At 37.5% G+C, this 15,670-nt stretch overlaps 1 protein-coding gene across 1 annotated transcript in view; it reads left to right on the forward strand.

The window, feature by feature from the left end:
• The window catches only part of TICRR (TOPBP1 interacting checkpoint and replication regulator), a 53,067-nt gene that overhangs the window by 21,708 nt on the left and 15,689 nt on the right, over window positions 1-15,670 (forward strand). Inside the window, exons 8-15 of the mRNA XM_023187148.3 lie at window positions 1,898-2,049; window positions 3,202-3,302; window positions 3,906-3,999; window positions 4,097-4,176; window positions 4,347-4,586; window positions 5,392-5,488; window positions 9,355-9,412; window positions 11,719-11,865. Of these exons, the coding sequence (XP_023042916.1) occupies window positions 1,898-2,049; window positions 3,202-3,302; window positions 3,906-3,999; window positions 4,097-4,176; window positions 4,347-4,586; window positions 5,392-5,488; window positions 9,355-9,412; window positions 11,719-11,865 (969 nt within the window). The remainder of the gene's footprint in view (window positions 1-1,897; window positions 2,050-3,201; window positions 3,303-3,905; window positions 4,000-4,096; window positions 4,177-4,346; window positions 4,587-5,391; window positions 5,489-9,354; window positions 9,413-11,718; window positions 11,866-15,670) is intronic.

Raw genomic sequence — 15,670 nt, forward strand, 5'->3', positions numbered from 1 at the left:
AAGAGGGGCAGATCACCTAAGGTCAGGAGTTTGAGATTAGCCTGGCCAACATGGTGAAACCCCGTCTCTACTAAAAATACAAAAATCAGCCAGGCATGGTGGCAGGCGCCTATAGTCCCAGCTACTTGGGGTTACTGAGGCATGAGAATTGCTTGATCCCAGGAGACAGAGGTCGCAGTGAGCTGAGATTGTGCCCCTGCACTCCAGCCTGGGTGACGGAGCAAGACTCTGTCTCCAAAAAAAAAAAAAAAAATCAGTTTACTATATTTATGTAGGTCTATTTCCAGGCTCTCCTGTTATATTGATCTCTCTATTCTTTTGCTAATACCACACAAACTGTCTTGATTACTGTAGCTTTATAGTAAGTCCTGAAGTTTGGTACTATCAGTCCTCAAACTTTGTTTTTCTCCTTCAATATTGAGTTAGTTATTCTGGATCTTTCACCTCTTCATATAAACTTTAGAATCAGTTTGTCAATATGCAGAAAATAACTAATTTGATAGGGATTGCATAGAATCTATAAATCAAATTGGGAATCCGAAATCTTGACAGTATTGAGTCTTTCTTGCTGTGAATATGGAATATCTCTCCACTTATTTAGTTCTTTGATTTCGTTCACAGAATTTTGTGGTTTTCCCTATGTAGACCTTATACAAATTTTGTTAAGATTTAATACCTGGGTATTTCATATTTAGGGGGGTGCTAATTTAAATGGTAATGTGTTTTTAATTTTAAATTCTGCTTGTATATTGCTGGTATATGGGAAAGCAATGGACTTTTATGTATTAATCTTGTATCCTGCAAATTTGCTATAATCACTTGTTAGTTCCAGGAGTTTTGTTGTTTGTTCTTTCAGATTTTCTAATCATGTCATATCACCAAAGACAGTTTCATTTCTTCCTACTTTTAAATTTTTTGTTTGTTTGTTTGTTTGTTTGTTTGTTTGTTTTGAGATGGAGTTTCGTTCTTGTTGCCCAGGCTGGAATGCAATGGTGCAATCTCGGCTCACTGCAACCTCTGCCTCCCAGGTTCAAGGGATTCTCCTGTCTCAGCCTCCTGAGTAGCTGGGATTATAGGCGCACACCACTACACCCGGGTAATTTTTGGTATTTTTAGTAGAGAAGGGGTTTCACCATATTGGCCAGACAGGGCTTGAACTCCTGACCTCAGGTAATTCGCCTGCCTCGGCCTCCCAAACTGCTGGGATTACAGGCATGAGCCACCGCGCCTGGCCTCCTACCTTTAAATTTTTAACACTACACTTGGTATACAGAGCCTTAAAATTAATCACTTGGCTGGGCATGGTGGCTCATGCCTGTAATCCCAGCACTTTGGGAGGCCAAGGCGGGCAGATGGCTTGAGTTCAGGAGTTCAAGACCAGCCTGGGCAACATGGTGAAACCCTGTCTTTACCAAAAATACAGAAAATTAGCTAGGTGTGATGGCACATGCTTGTGGTCCCACCTACTCTAGAGGCTGAGGTGGGAAGATCACTTGAGCCTGCTTGGGAGGCGGAAGTTGTAGTGAGCCGAGATAGTGTCATTGCACTCCAGCCTGGGTGACAGAGTGAGACCTTGTCTCAAATAAAATAAAATTAAATTAAGTTAATCAGTTGTCTTTGTACTTTCTCAATCTCTGGACTATTGACATTTTAGAGCAGATAATTCTTTGTTGTGGGGCTGTCCTATGCGTTGTAGGATGTTTAGCAGCATCCCTGGCTTCTACATACTAGATGCCAGCAGCCACCCTCGCCCCCACTGCCATCAGTCTTGACAATCCAGACATAGCCAAATGTTCCCTGTAAGGAAGTGTTTTCCCCAGTGGATAACTACTGGCCTAAATAATACAAGGACTTGAGCAAGATGTGATTAATCCATTTTATGTTATTTTTTTCACAGATTTTAAAACCGAGGAAGAGCTACTATCATATATACGTGAAAATTACCAAAAGACTGTGACCACAGGAGAAATCATGTTGAATGCATGTGCTCGAAACATGATCTCAACCATTAAAATGTTCCTAAAATCAAAAGGCACCAAAGAATTAGAAGTAAAAGAATCCGGATATTGTTTGTCATAGATGTAGTGGTTGGTTGGTTATTGGTGGATTTGGTTAATGTGTTGCAAAATGTCTGTTATGCCATGCGTGATTCAAAAATGGTAAGATGAGTAAGGCAGTAAGTACAATTCCAGATCTCAGAAGGTGGATATGGTGAACTGGTAAGGCAAAAATCAAAGAGATGGGGTGAGCGGGGATAATTACATATAATTCTCTCCTAACGAAAAGCCTTTCCTCATGTGAGCTGTATGTTAGCTGCATGATTAAGCCAGTGGTTTTTAACCCTGGCTATACTTTAGAATCACCTACAACATTTAAAAAATATGTGTATGCTGACTGGCCACAGTGGCTCACGCCTGTAATCCCAGCACTTTGGTAGGCCAGCATGGGCAGATCACGAGGTCGGGAGTTTGACACCAGCCTGGCCAACGTGGTGAAACCCCTTCTCTACTAAAAATACAAAAATTACCTGGATGGGGTGGTAGGCACCTGTAATCCCAGCTACTTGGGAGGCTGAGGCAGGAGAATCGTTTTAACCTGGGAGGTGGAGGTTGCAGTGTGACAAGATCGTGCCATTGCACTCCAGCCTGGGCGACAGGGCGAGACTCCATCAAAAAAATAATAATAATAAAATAAATAAATAAATAAAATATATAGAATATAGATAGATATAGATGCCTTGCTCTCTCCAGACAAGCTGAAACAGATATCTGGGGTTGGTACTTTTAAAAAGCCCCCTGAATAATTTTAGGCACTGGGAGTGTTGCAAACCACTATTTTAGACCGTGTTGTTGTTTTATTCATGTTCAGTGGCCACCACAGAGCTCCTTCTCTAAAGCAAACAGGAGGATTTGTTTATAATACTTAGGTTTCTTAATCACTGCTTTGTGGAACATTTCTTTTAAGACACTTTATTTAGGGCAGGCTTGTTTTATCCATGCCCGCTTGCTCTCAAAAGAACTTTTTTACCATGTTCTTTTTAAAGATAGAAGAAGATTCATGTCACTTTTTCATTCAAATGAAAGAATAGAGAAGTTTATAAGGGAATGTATTTCCCTTCTTAGGGCTTTAGTCAACTGTGAAAGAAATTAGAAATAATAACAAGTAACACTATTCTCCTATGTAATAATTTTGTATTTTTAGGTGAACTGCCTGAATCAAGTAAAAAGTAATCTCTTAAAAACTAGCAAAAGTCTTCGACAGAATCTAGGAAAAAAACTGGATAAGGAAGACAAAGTTAGAGAGTAAGTAACTACCGTTTTTTAAAAATCATCTCTCCAAAACAAAGCTGTAAGATTAGCTTGTATCAGTTTAAAATAGATTGTGACACGGTGGCTTATGCCTGTAAACCTAGCACCTTGGGAAGCCAAAGCAAGAGGATTGCTTGAAGCCAGGAATTTGAGGCCATCCTGGGCAATATAGTGAGACCTGTACCAAAAAAAAATTTTTAATTAGGTGAGCATGGTGGTGTATACCTGTAGCCCTAGCTACTTAGGAGACTAAAGCTGGAGGATTGTTTGAGCCCAGGAGTTCAAGACTACTGTGAGCTATGATGCCAGTACTGCACTCTAGCCTGGGCAACAGAGCAAGACCCTGTCACAGAAAAAAAGAAAAAAAAAAAGATTACCAATTGCATGAAGATGCTTTTGTAGCCAATTCTTTTTGATGTTATAATATGCAGCTTGAATCACCTGTTTATCTAATAACTATATCAGTTTTTAGAAAAGGCACTGGCTTTTCTCCTTTTTGATTGTTGTTTCCTATATAAATAGATCTATGCTTAAGGAAGGAGCTTTTCGTTTAGTGATATCCAAAGTAGATATGACCAAGTTTTTTTTTCTCTCAAGGTGCCAGCTTCAGGTATTTCTTCGTTTGGAGATGTGTCTACAATGCCCTTCAATAAATGAAAGTACAGATGATATGGAACAAGTAGTGGAGGAGGCAAGTATATAGCTTCGTGCCATTGAAATAAGCCCTAGATGCTTTCAGCTTCCCTGCAGAGGGCATCTATCTAATAATGTTCTAAAATCTCCTTCAGGTGACAGATTTGCTGCGCATGGTGTGTTTAACTGAGGATTCAGCATACCTAGCTGAGTTTCTGGAGGACATTTTGAGATTGTAAGTTTGATGATTACTAACTTAACTTTAAAATTGTTTTGTCAATACCTACATATGGTGTTGTCTCTGAATTTTGGAGTTGTAAGGACTACTTCTTAGGCTGTGTGAGGGAGGGAATAGAGAGGGTAAGATGGTAACTCTGTTCCATATTCAATCAATCTATTCCACAGGTATATTGACTCTATCCCAAAGACACTTGGAAATCTTTACAACAGCCTAGGGTTTGTGATTCCTCAGAAGCTGGCTGGTGTCCTTCCTACAGATTTTTTCAGTGACGACTCCATGACACAAGAGAACAAATCACCACTTCTTTCTGTGCCTTTTTTGTCAAGTGCTCGTAGATCAGTGTCAGGCAGCCCTGAATCTGATGAACTGGAGGAACTTCGTACCAGATCAGCCAAGAAGAGAAGGTAGGAGCTCAAAGAATCAAAGGAATTATTTGCACTGTTATAGTTCTGATAAAAGATGTGTTTCAACCACAGTCCAGTCATCTTTGTCCATATAATTTGTTGAACTAATAGCTGCCCTTATGTCTGACCAACTATATAGAAGCCAACTATTAGAGCTCATAATAGGAGCATCTGACAATCTTTATATTATCTAGGAAATACATAGTCATGTTTTGCTTAACAACAGGGATACATCCTGATAAATGCATTGTTAGGCAATTTTCGTTGTACTGACATCAGAGTGTGCCTACCAAAACCTAGATAGTATATGTTTTTTCGTATGGAAAAGCTAATGTTCCAGCATTGTTACTGAAGAGCAGTCATTTCCCCTACTTGATCTGTAATGCCAATATCAAGTGTCATATATTAGGTTTCTGTATAGGCTCCATTATAACCTATGGGACCTTTGTCCTATATGCAGTTCGTCATTTAAGGAAACATTGCGTGACTGTATAGTGTTTATTTCGTATTTCACAAAGCCTTCTTTACTGTCCACAGAAGGTCTCCAGGAACTAGGCCTTTTATGAAATAAGCTTAGAGTTTCAGCTTTTTAAATTTCCCTTGATGCTTTTCATTGTTCATAACTAGTTGAATTTGTTACTTTTGAAAATTCTGGGGTGACTTGTTTTATTATAAATCCAGAACAACCTTAAGATAACTGGCTTTTATTTAAACCATATTTTATTTCACTTAGACTCTAGTTCCATTTGAATTTAACCATATATAATCTCTATCTAGATGTATTGACTGTTTCTATTTTTAAAAGGAAAAATGCATTAATAAGACATAAAAGCATTGCTGAGGTTTCACAGAATCTTCGACAAATTGAAATTCCTAAAGTGTCAAAGAGAGCTACGAAAAAGGTAAGTAATCCTTCCAGTTTGAGATGACACAATAAGAATAAAAAGGCAGTGTCCCTACTTTTAGGAAAATGAACTTTGGAGGATACAGAAATAATATTAAATATTTTTATGAATGTGTGTAAAGCTATAATCCAAGGAATAAGAAAATATAAACTTGTTAAGAGATTAACAGTTTTACTGAAGAGTGTGATAGTTAGAGGTAATGTGAGGAAAAACAGCGAGTAAATGTTAGGAATGAATTAATTCAAAATCTTCAATGTAGATAAGAAAACTCATAAAACAATAACCAAAATAAGCAAAGCGGTCGCTGGAAGAGAATATATAGGACTTTGGTTGCATACCAGAAGGTGCTTTTCAATATGTTATGTTTTACTTCAATAACAAATTTAGGCCAGGCACAGGGGCTCACACCTATAATCCCAGCACTTTGGGAGTCAGAGGAGGGAGGATACTTTGACACCAAGAGTTTGAGACCAGCCTGGACAACATAGCGAGACCTTGTCTCTACAAAAAATAAAATTAAAAAAAATTAGCCAGGCATGGTGGCACATGCCTATAGGCCCAGCTATTCAGGAGTCTGAAGCAGGGAGATCGCTTGAGCCCAGGAGGTCAAGGCTGCAATGAACTATGATCGTGTCACTGCACTGCAGCCTGGGTGACGGAGCAAGACTTCATCTCTTTTAAGTGAATGAATGAATGAATGAATGAATGAATAACAAGTTTTTTGAAAAAGAAGATGATGACGGTCATGGAGCCAGGAGGTAGAGTAGTCCCCCCTTATCTGCAGAAGATATGTTCCAAGACCCCCAGTGGATGCCTGAAACCACAGGTAGTACTGAACCCTATATATAGTACTGTTTTTTCCTATGCATGCATAAGTTCAATTTATAAATTAGGCACAGTAAGAGATTAACAACAACAATAATAAAATAGAACAATTATAACAGTATAATATAATAAAAGTTATGTGAATGTGGTCTCCCTCTCAAAATATCTTAATTGTACTATATTCACCCATTTTGGGGCCATGGTTGACTATGGGAAACTGAAACCGTGGAAAGTGAAATCACAGATAACAGGGTACTATTGTTGTTTTTTTCGTGGCAGTTGATATAAGGATTTGAGGTTTTTCTTGGTTGAAAAAAAAATAAACCTATCTGGAATCTGTTTACTGAGTAGAATTAATGTCTTGCTAAGGAAAAAAGGGAGACTAAAAATACAATGAAACTTTTCAACTGCACGAACTATCTGAGAAGAGTTAAAATTCAATGAGAACTATCTTTAGAAGCATTAATTATTATAATAGTGGTTTGTTGTGTTTCTAGATATTTGTAGCTATCCTTTGGAATTGGAGGTGGGATTTCTTTTAACGGGTTAATGGTGTTCATTTTCTTAAACTTTAACTGTGAATAAAATGCAAATCTTACATATCTCACAATCCTCATTGAAGATTGGAAAATTCAAAACTGAATGGCCGAAAGTTGCCAGGCCTTCATTCTCACTAGATTTTACAATGATTTGCAGATCTTTCTAGCACACTTCAAGACTTTTGTTTTAGATTGCACAAGATAGTTTTCTTCTCTAAGATCAGAATTACGACTGGGCACAGTGGTTCGTGCCTATAATCCCAGAACTTTGGGAGGCCAACGCAGGAGGAATCACTTGAGCCCAGGAGTTGGAGACCAGCCTAGGCAACATAGTGAGACCTTGTCTCCACAAAAAATTAAAAAATTAGGTATAGTGGCACACTCCTGTAGTCCCAGCCACTCAGGAGGCTGAGGTTGGAGGATCGCTTGAGTCTGGGAGTTTGAAGCTGCAGTGAGCTATGATCAAGCCACTGCACTCCAGCCTGGGTTACAGAGAGAGACTCTATCAAAAAAAAAAAATTTTGAAGTCAGGATTTGATTGTGGTTAGTAACGTTTTTTCATGTCAAAGTTGGTACCATAGATAAGTGACAGTTGTTGAACTGAAAGGACCAGATATTACATTTTTAAAAGAATAAATCTCAGTTCTCCGAAGGATCAATATAGTTAACTCGGGAAGCAGTGAACTTAAAACTTAAGTGTAGATATGTAGTATTAATTACATTAATGTATATTAATTTCTTTTATGCATCTTAACTCCATAAGAACACAATGATTTAAAAAAAAGAAGTTTGATCCTGCCCTAATACCTCCAGGACATACTCTCCTAGTTTTTCATTCAATTACATGGATTAACAAGGGTTGATAAACTTTCTCTGTAAAGGGCCAGAGAGTAGATGTTTTAGCCTTTGCAGGCCATACGTCTCTGCAATATCTATTCAGTTCTTCTGCTGTAGTGGGAAAGCAGCCACAGGCATTAGGGAAAGAAATGAGCATGACTGTGTTTCAGTAAAAACTTTATTTTCAAAAATAAGAGGTGGTCCAGATTTGGTCTGTACGCTGTAGTTTACTTCCCTGGATAGGAAATTGGATGTATGACTTTTTTTTTTTTTTTTTTTGAGATAATCTCCCTCTGTCGCCCAGGCTGGAGTGCAGTGGCACAATCTCAGCTCACTGCAAGCTCCGCTCCCAGGTTTATGCCATTCTCCTGCCTCAGCCTCCCAATTAGCTGGGACTACAGGCGTGCACCACCACGCCTGGCTAATTTTTTGTATTTTTTAGTAGAGATGAGATTTCACCGTGTTAGCCAGGATGGTCTCGATCTCCTCACCTCGTGATCTGCCCACCTCGACCTCCCAAAGTGCTGGGATTACAGGCATGAGCCACTGTGCCTGGCCGGATGTATGACATATTTTTGCAATTATAGTTTCTCTCTTTAAAAGTTATTAATCAATATAAATAGAATGATCACATCTCATTTCTTGTCAGCAAGACCTTGGTTATATCACTGAGACCATTTTTTAAGTTTCTGCCCATATGTGGTGGCTTCTTCAATTATTACGATGAATTGAAAAAAACAAAAAATCTTTAAAAAAAAATTTCCTTGTTTTGATGCATCTAGGGTTTAGACTCTTGAATCTTCTACTGTAATAGCAAGTAAATAGCAGTCTGATAAAGAAATGTTTCTGAGAGTATAGCCACCCTCTAATTAATGTATATGGCTTTTCCCTTCTTAGGTAAAAAGGTATACATGATTATCATTAAAAAGTTAAAACATATAAAGTTAAAAGTTAGGGTGTTCCTTCTCCATCCATTCATCAGAAGTAATCACTGATGATAGTTTGTTGTGTATATTTCCAGGCCCTTTTCTGTATGTACCGATAACACCAAAGATTTCTGCAGATCCATTATAGACATATATATAAATGATATAACTTAGAATACTTAATATTTTCCGTTTTCTTCCCTATCACAGATCTCTATGTTAGTACAGGTTGAGTATCTCTTACCCAAAATGCTTAGGAGCAGAAATGTTTCCCATCTCAGATATTTTTGGATTTTGGAACAATTGCATTACGTGTACTTAGTGGTTAGCATCCCACATCCAGAAGTCCAAAATGCTCCAATGAGTGTTTCCTTTGAGTGTCGTGTTGGCACTCAGGAAGTTTTGGATTTTGGAGCATATTGGATTTTCAGATTAGGGATGCTCAGCCATATATAGAGAGGTCTTCCTTCCTTATTCTTGTAATGTCTGCATTGGATGGGTATGTAATTTATTTAACTGTTTCACTCTTTGTAGGCATGTGTAGTGTTTTTTATTTTGTATTATTACTATATAGTGCAGCAGTGTTTGTGGAACATTTCTATGGTACATTTTATTATTTCTATTATGGATTCCTATAAATGAATTGCAAGAGTCAAAGGGTTCATGTGAAATCTTTATTCTTTTATTTCAATGAATGCCTATTTAAATTTTCTTTCTGGATTTTCTCATGTTTCAGGAGAACTCTCACCCTGCTCCTCAGCAGCCTTCCCAGCCAGTGAAAGGTACAGTGCAAGGTATACTGTTTTCTCAGTGTATATATTTATTCACTAGAATGACAGCTTTATTTTTATTGTATGTATTTAAGCAGCTGCTTACAGGTGTAAATTAAGGCTTTGTATGATTGTTGGCTAATAAAGTATGTCCAAATACCATGGACATAGTCCCCTAGGAATAGTCACAAAATACTGTATTTTGCAAAATAACTGGTCTGAAATCTTTAAAAAAACAAAAAAAAAAAACACACAAAAAAATTATCATAAAAGCCGGAAGAAAGGAAAAAGAAAAGAGGCAGTGAAACTGTTTTAGATGAATGGAGTTTAAGCATGACAGCTAAATGCATTCCATGATCTCTGCTTGGCTCTTAAATTTAGGGAAAAAAATACTAGAAAGGATATTATTGAGACAACTAGGGAAATTTGAAGAAGCGATGTATGCTAGATAATATTGTATCAATGTTAAAGATATTTTGAGTGTAATAATGTCATTGGGGTTTTGGAGGAGAATGTCCTTGTTTTTAGGAGATACATGCTGACCTTTAGGAAGTGAACAGTTGCAATGTTTGCAACTTACTCCCCAATGTTTAGGGGAATAATGTACCTATAGAGAGAAGGAAGGAGAAAACAAATGTTGTCAGTTGGTGACCTTCATTGATGGGCATATGTTTAATTTTATTATTATTTGAAACTTTCTATAGATATTAAACTTTTCAAAACATTGGGAAAATAGAGAATAACAAACCAAATTTGGCTTTCAGGTCATAAATCAATTTCACCAACAGCCTAAGTTAGGTAACAGGAACTCTTATAATGGAGATAGGGAAACAATTTTTAAAACTTTGGTGTGTGTTATTGATGTCCTTAATAACCTTAATATGAACCTTTATGTCATTGATGGGTAAACACAAGAGTTGCTCCCAGTTTGTGGATCCTAGATTATTTGGTTTGGGTTTAAATGATTAATCTTTGAAGAATTCACCCTTGGTGAATTTTTGAACCACTTCCACCAGGCTATCTTAAGATTAAGGTATCGTCTGGCTAGATTTGCCAAGTACTTCTTGATTTTCAGCTATTTTTTCTAACTTTGAGTCTAGATGATCAGAACTTTCATGCTTTGGAGTCAAGAATAGAATTTAAAATGTCCCCGCAGCTTAGTAAAGTAGTCAGAAGAAGAAGAAAGAAATCTGTAGAACTGAAAAGAACAGTTCTCTACTCAATACTGAGCTGAATACACAGCAGCAAAAAGGTCCAAAATGAGAAAAATAATCATAACATGGGCTATATTAAAAGGACCATGACCTCTGTTAGCCATCCTCTTACTTAAGAATTATCTCCATTTGGCCGGGCGCGGTGGCTCAAGCCTGTAATCCCAGCACTTTGGGAGGCCGAGACGGGCGGATCACGAGGTCCGGAGATCGAGACCATCCTGGCTAACACGGTGAAACCCCATCTCTACTAAAAAATACAAAAATCTAGCCGGGCAAGGTGGCGGGCGCCTGTAGTCCCAGCTACTGGGGAGGCTGAGGCAGGAGAATGGCATAAACCCGGGAGGCGGAGCTTGCAGTGAGCCGAGATCCGGCCACTGCACTCCAGCCTGGGCGACAGAACGAGACTCCGTCTCAAAAAAAAAAAAATTTTACAATGAGTAAAGTTTCTAACTTACTAAGTGGTGTGGGCCTTCCTCATGTTCCTGAAGTTAGATTTAAATTGAATTCGTAATGGAATACTACAAACCACTGTATACCAACACATTGGATAACTTAGATGAAATGGACAAACTCCTAGAAAGATACAAACTACTAAAAACAGACTCAAGAAGAAATAGAAAATCAGAATAGATCTATAACATGTAAAATGTTTGAATTAGTTATCAAAAAACCACTCACAAAGAAATGCCCAGGAGTAGAAGTTTTCACTGCTGAATTCTATCTAGCCTTTAAAAAAGAAATTAGCACTAGCATTTATTATGGTCAACTGATATTCAGGGTACCAAGACAATTTGATGGAGAATGAATAGTCTTTTGCACAAATGATGCTGAGACAACTGGATATCCACATGCAAAAGAATGACATTGTACCCCCTATCTCATGCAAAATAACATATAAAATTTTTTTAAATTTGCAAAAGTAGATATTTTTAATGCATTATGGGAATATACTATTTAAAGAAACCTTATTAGCATATGTGACAATAGCAATCTGTAGAGTAGTTTCCTTAAGGAGCTTCTCTGTTTTGGTTATCTTTCTTTTCTCAGATATGGCATTTATTGATGATAATTTTTGGCTTTTTCTTTTTCTTTTTTTTTTTTTTTTAATGCTTTCAGAAGTGACCAAAGTACGAAGAAATCTTTTCAACCAGGACTTGCTTTCCCCTTCAAAGAGATCACTAAAGCGGGGATTGCCTAGAAGCCATTCTGTGTCAGCTGTGGAAGGTCTAGAGGATAAACTTGACAACTTCAAGAAGAACAAAGGTACCACATTTCAGAATAGCTAGGAAAAAGGAAAGGGTTATTCTGTAAGATTGATAGTAATGTACTGTCTTTCTTTCCTGATTTAGTAATTTGAGTCTTCTTCCCTCTTTTTTCTTTCAGTCTAGCTAAAGGTTTGTCAATTTTGTTAATCTATTTTTTTTTTTTTGAGACAGGGTCTTCCTCTATCACCCAGGTTGGAGTGCAGTGGCGCAATCTCGGCTCACTGCAGCCTCCACCTCCCAGGCTCAAGTGATTCTCCCACCTCAGCCTCCTAAGTAGCTGGGACTACAGGTGTACACCACCACACCCAGCTAATTTTTTGTATTTTTTTGTAGAGATGGAGTCTCATCATGTTGCCCAGGCTAGTCTCAAACTCCTAAGCTCAAATGATCTGCCCTCGGCCTCCCACAGTTGCTGGAATTATAGGCATGAGCCACCACACCCAGTTAATTTTGTTAATCTTTTCAAAGAATTTACTTTGGTTTATTGATTCTTCTCTATTGGTTTTCTTTGTCTTTTTTTTGAGATAGAATCTCTCTCACTCTGTCTCCTGGGCTGGAGTGCAGTAGCGTGATCTCGCCTTACTGCAACCTCAGCCTCCCAGGTTCAAGCACTTCTCCTGCCTCAGCCTCCCCAATAGCTGGGATTATAGGCATGTGCCACCACGCCCGGCTAATTTTTGTATTTTTAGTAGAGACAGGGTTTCACCATGTTGAGCAGGCTGGTCTCCAACTCCTGACCTCAAGTGATCTGCCCACCTCAGCCTCCCAAAGTGCTGAGACAGGTGTGAGCTACCACGTCTAGCCTCTGTTGGTTTTCTAATCTCAGTTTCATTTTTTTTTCCCTCTATTAGCTTTGATTTTTGTTTGCTCTTTTTCTACTTTTTTAAGGTGAAGTTTAAGCTATTGATTTGAGATCTTTTTTAATAAAGCACTGCTTTAGGCATATCCTATAAATTTTGATATGATTTGTTTTTGTTTTCATCATCTCAAGATATTTTCAAATTTCCCTTGTGATTTCTTCTTTAATGCATTGGTTATTTCGGAGTGCATTAATTTCCACATACATGTATTTCCTAACTTCTCTTCTCTATTCTAGTTTCATTCTGTTGTTGTAAAACATACTTTGTATGATTTCGGTCTTTTGAAACTTGAGACTTATTTTATGGCTTAACATTTGTTCTACCCTGGAGAATGTTTAACGTGTGCTTGAGAAGAATATGAAAGATTCTGTAGATGTGTGTTTGGTCTAGTTCATTTATGGTATTCAAGTCTTCTATTTCCTTGTTGAGCTTCTGTTTTATCGTTTATTCATTATTCAAAGTGGCATATTAAAGTCTCTAGCTATTACTGTTGAATTGCTTATTTCTCCCTTCAGTTCTGTCAATTTCTGCTTCATGTATTTTGAGACTCTGTTCTTAGGTATATATGTTAATAATTATTATGTCTTCTTGATCAATTAAACTTCTTACCAGTAGGTAATGTACTTTGTCTTTTGTAACCTTTCTTAGCTTACAGTCTGTTTTGTCTGACAATAATACAGCTCCCCACTCACCAGCTCTTTTGCATAGGATATCTTTCATTGTCCTTTTACTTTCAACCTTAGTGTCTTTGTAACTAAACTAAATATCTTATAGACCTCATAGAGTTGGAGCATGTTTTTTTTAAATCCATTCTGCCTATCTCTGCTTTTCAATTGCAGTACTTAATCCACTTCCATGAATGTAATCACTAATAAGGAACAACTGTCATTTTCTATGTTTTATGCCTTTTTGTTTCTCAATTCCTCAATTCCTGTTTTTTGTATTTAGCTGATTTTTTGTAATGTACTAGTTTAATTCCCTTCTTTCTTTTTCTGTATATTTTTAAGTTGTTTTCTCAGTGGTTACCTTGGAGATCACAATTAGCATCTTAAGCTTAAATGAACCTGGCTTTATGAATAAAGCCAACCTCTTTTCAATAATATACACTCTGCTACTATATATTTCTGTCTCTCTTTCTTTATATTATTGTAGACTGCATCTTTATACATTGTGTACCTGTTAATACAGACTTAAATTATATAGGATTTAAAAAAAACAAAATTACCATAATGCTGGCTTTTATATTTATCTATGTAGTTACCTTTTACCATTGCTTTTTATTTCTTCTCATGGCTTTGAGTTATTGTCTAGTAGTACCTTTCATTTTAGTTTTTCTTATAGGGTAAGTCTACTGATTGTGAACTCCCTCAGCTTTTAGCTATTTGGAAATGTCTTACTTTCTACTTTATTCCTGAAGGACGTAGAATTTTTGGTTGACAGTTTTTTTCCCCCCCTTCAGGACTTCAAATGTGACATCCACTGCCTTCTGGTCTCCCAAATTTCTGATGAAAAATCAACTATTAATCTTATTAAGCTGCTTCTCTATTGCTGCTTTCCAGATTCTCTCTTTGTCCTTGGGTTTCAACACTTCGACTACAATGTGTCTCAGTGTGAATCTCTTTGAGTTTATTCTGCTTGGAGTTCATGGAACTTCTTGGATGTATATATGTTCATGTCTTTCATCAGATTTTGGAAGCTTTTAGCCATTATTTCTTCAAAAAATTTTCTGCTGCTTTTGGTCTCATTTCCTCGTTGGACTCCCATGATGTATGTGTTGGTACACTTGATGGTGTCCTACAGGTCCCTCAGACTTTGTTTTTTGTTTTTTGGGGTTTTTTTAAATTGTTTTTTCTTTCTGCTCAGGCTGGATAATTTCAATTACCTTATCTTCAAGTTCACTGATTCTTCTGCCAGCTCAAATCTGTGGTTGACCCATCTGGTTAATTTTTTCATTTCAGCTCCAGAATTTCTACTGGATTCTTTTTTATCATTTCTGTTGCTTTATTGATATTCTCATTTTGTTCATACATTATTTTCCTGATTTCCATTAGTTTCTTAATATATGGTTTAAGTGAGCTCATTGTATGTATTTAGAGAAGTTGATTTAACATCCTTGATTAGTAATTCTAATGTCTTGGCTTCCTTGGTGACGGTTTCTGCCAAATTCTCTTTTCTGGTAAATAGGCCATACTTTCCTGCTTCTTTGTATACTTTGTAATTTTTTGTTGAGGACTAGTTATTAGGGATAGTATAATGTGGTAACTGCGTGGAGGTCAGATTCTGTCACCTCTCAGGGATTCCTGTTCTTTGCTTATTAAGGACTTCAGCTATTCATTTGTGTCTTTTCCGAACTATTTGTGTAAAGTATGTATACCTTGTTATGTGTGGTCACTGAAGTTTCTGTCTTTTATCTCTGCGGTCAGCCAATGACCTAAGAAGGATTTCCTTAAATGTCTGATTCAAGAAAGGAGTGGGGGGAAGGTATGTCTGTCCCTTAATCTTCTGATAATTGGGAGAAACCCAGTGTAGCCTAAGACAGCTGAAACCAAGGCAGTGTCTGCACTGCTCCTACAGGAATCTGCCTGATTGACCAAAGCATGTAACTCCCAATTTTTGGAGGACCAGGTCCTCACTGTCTGCCCTAGCACCAACCAGCTGCTCCTGGAATGTGGGCTGCTATCCCAATAGCTACAGCAGGGCTGAGAAAAGGGAAATGGTAGCTAGTTCATGCACATGCACATCATTCCCTTCCTAAAGATCAGCAGCCTCTCCCATCATCAAGCACTTCCCAGGTTATTAACAGGTATTCAATCAAGTTCACAGGTTCCAAAATAGTGAATTCTGATCTTTTTTTCTAGTTTACTAGTTATTTTGGTTGAGGGACTGACCCCTAGAGCTTTCTTCTCCATCAACCTCACTACCCCTGGAGATTACAATTATGAT

This window comes from Piliocolobus tephrosceles, chromosome 6, assembly GCF_002776525.5.
Source record: "Piliocolobus tephrosceles isolate RC106 chromosome 6, ASM277652v3, whole genome shotgun sequence".
Taxonomy (NCBI): domain Eukaryota; kingdom Metazoa; phylum Chordata; class Mammalia; order Primates; family Cercopithecidae; genus Piliocolobus; species Piliocolobus tephrosceles.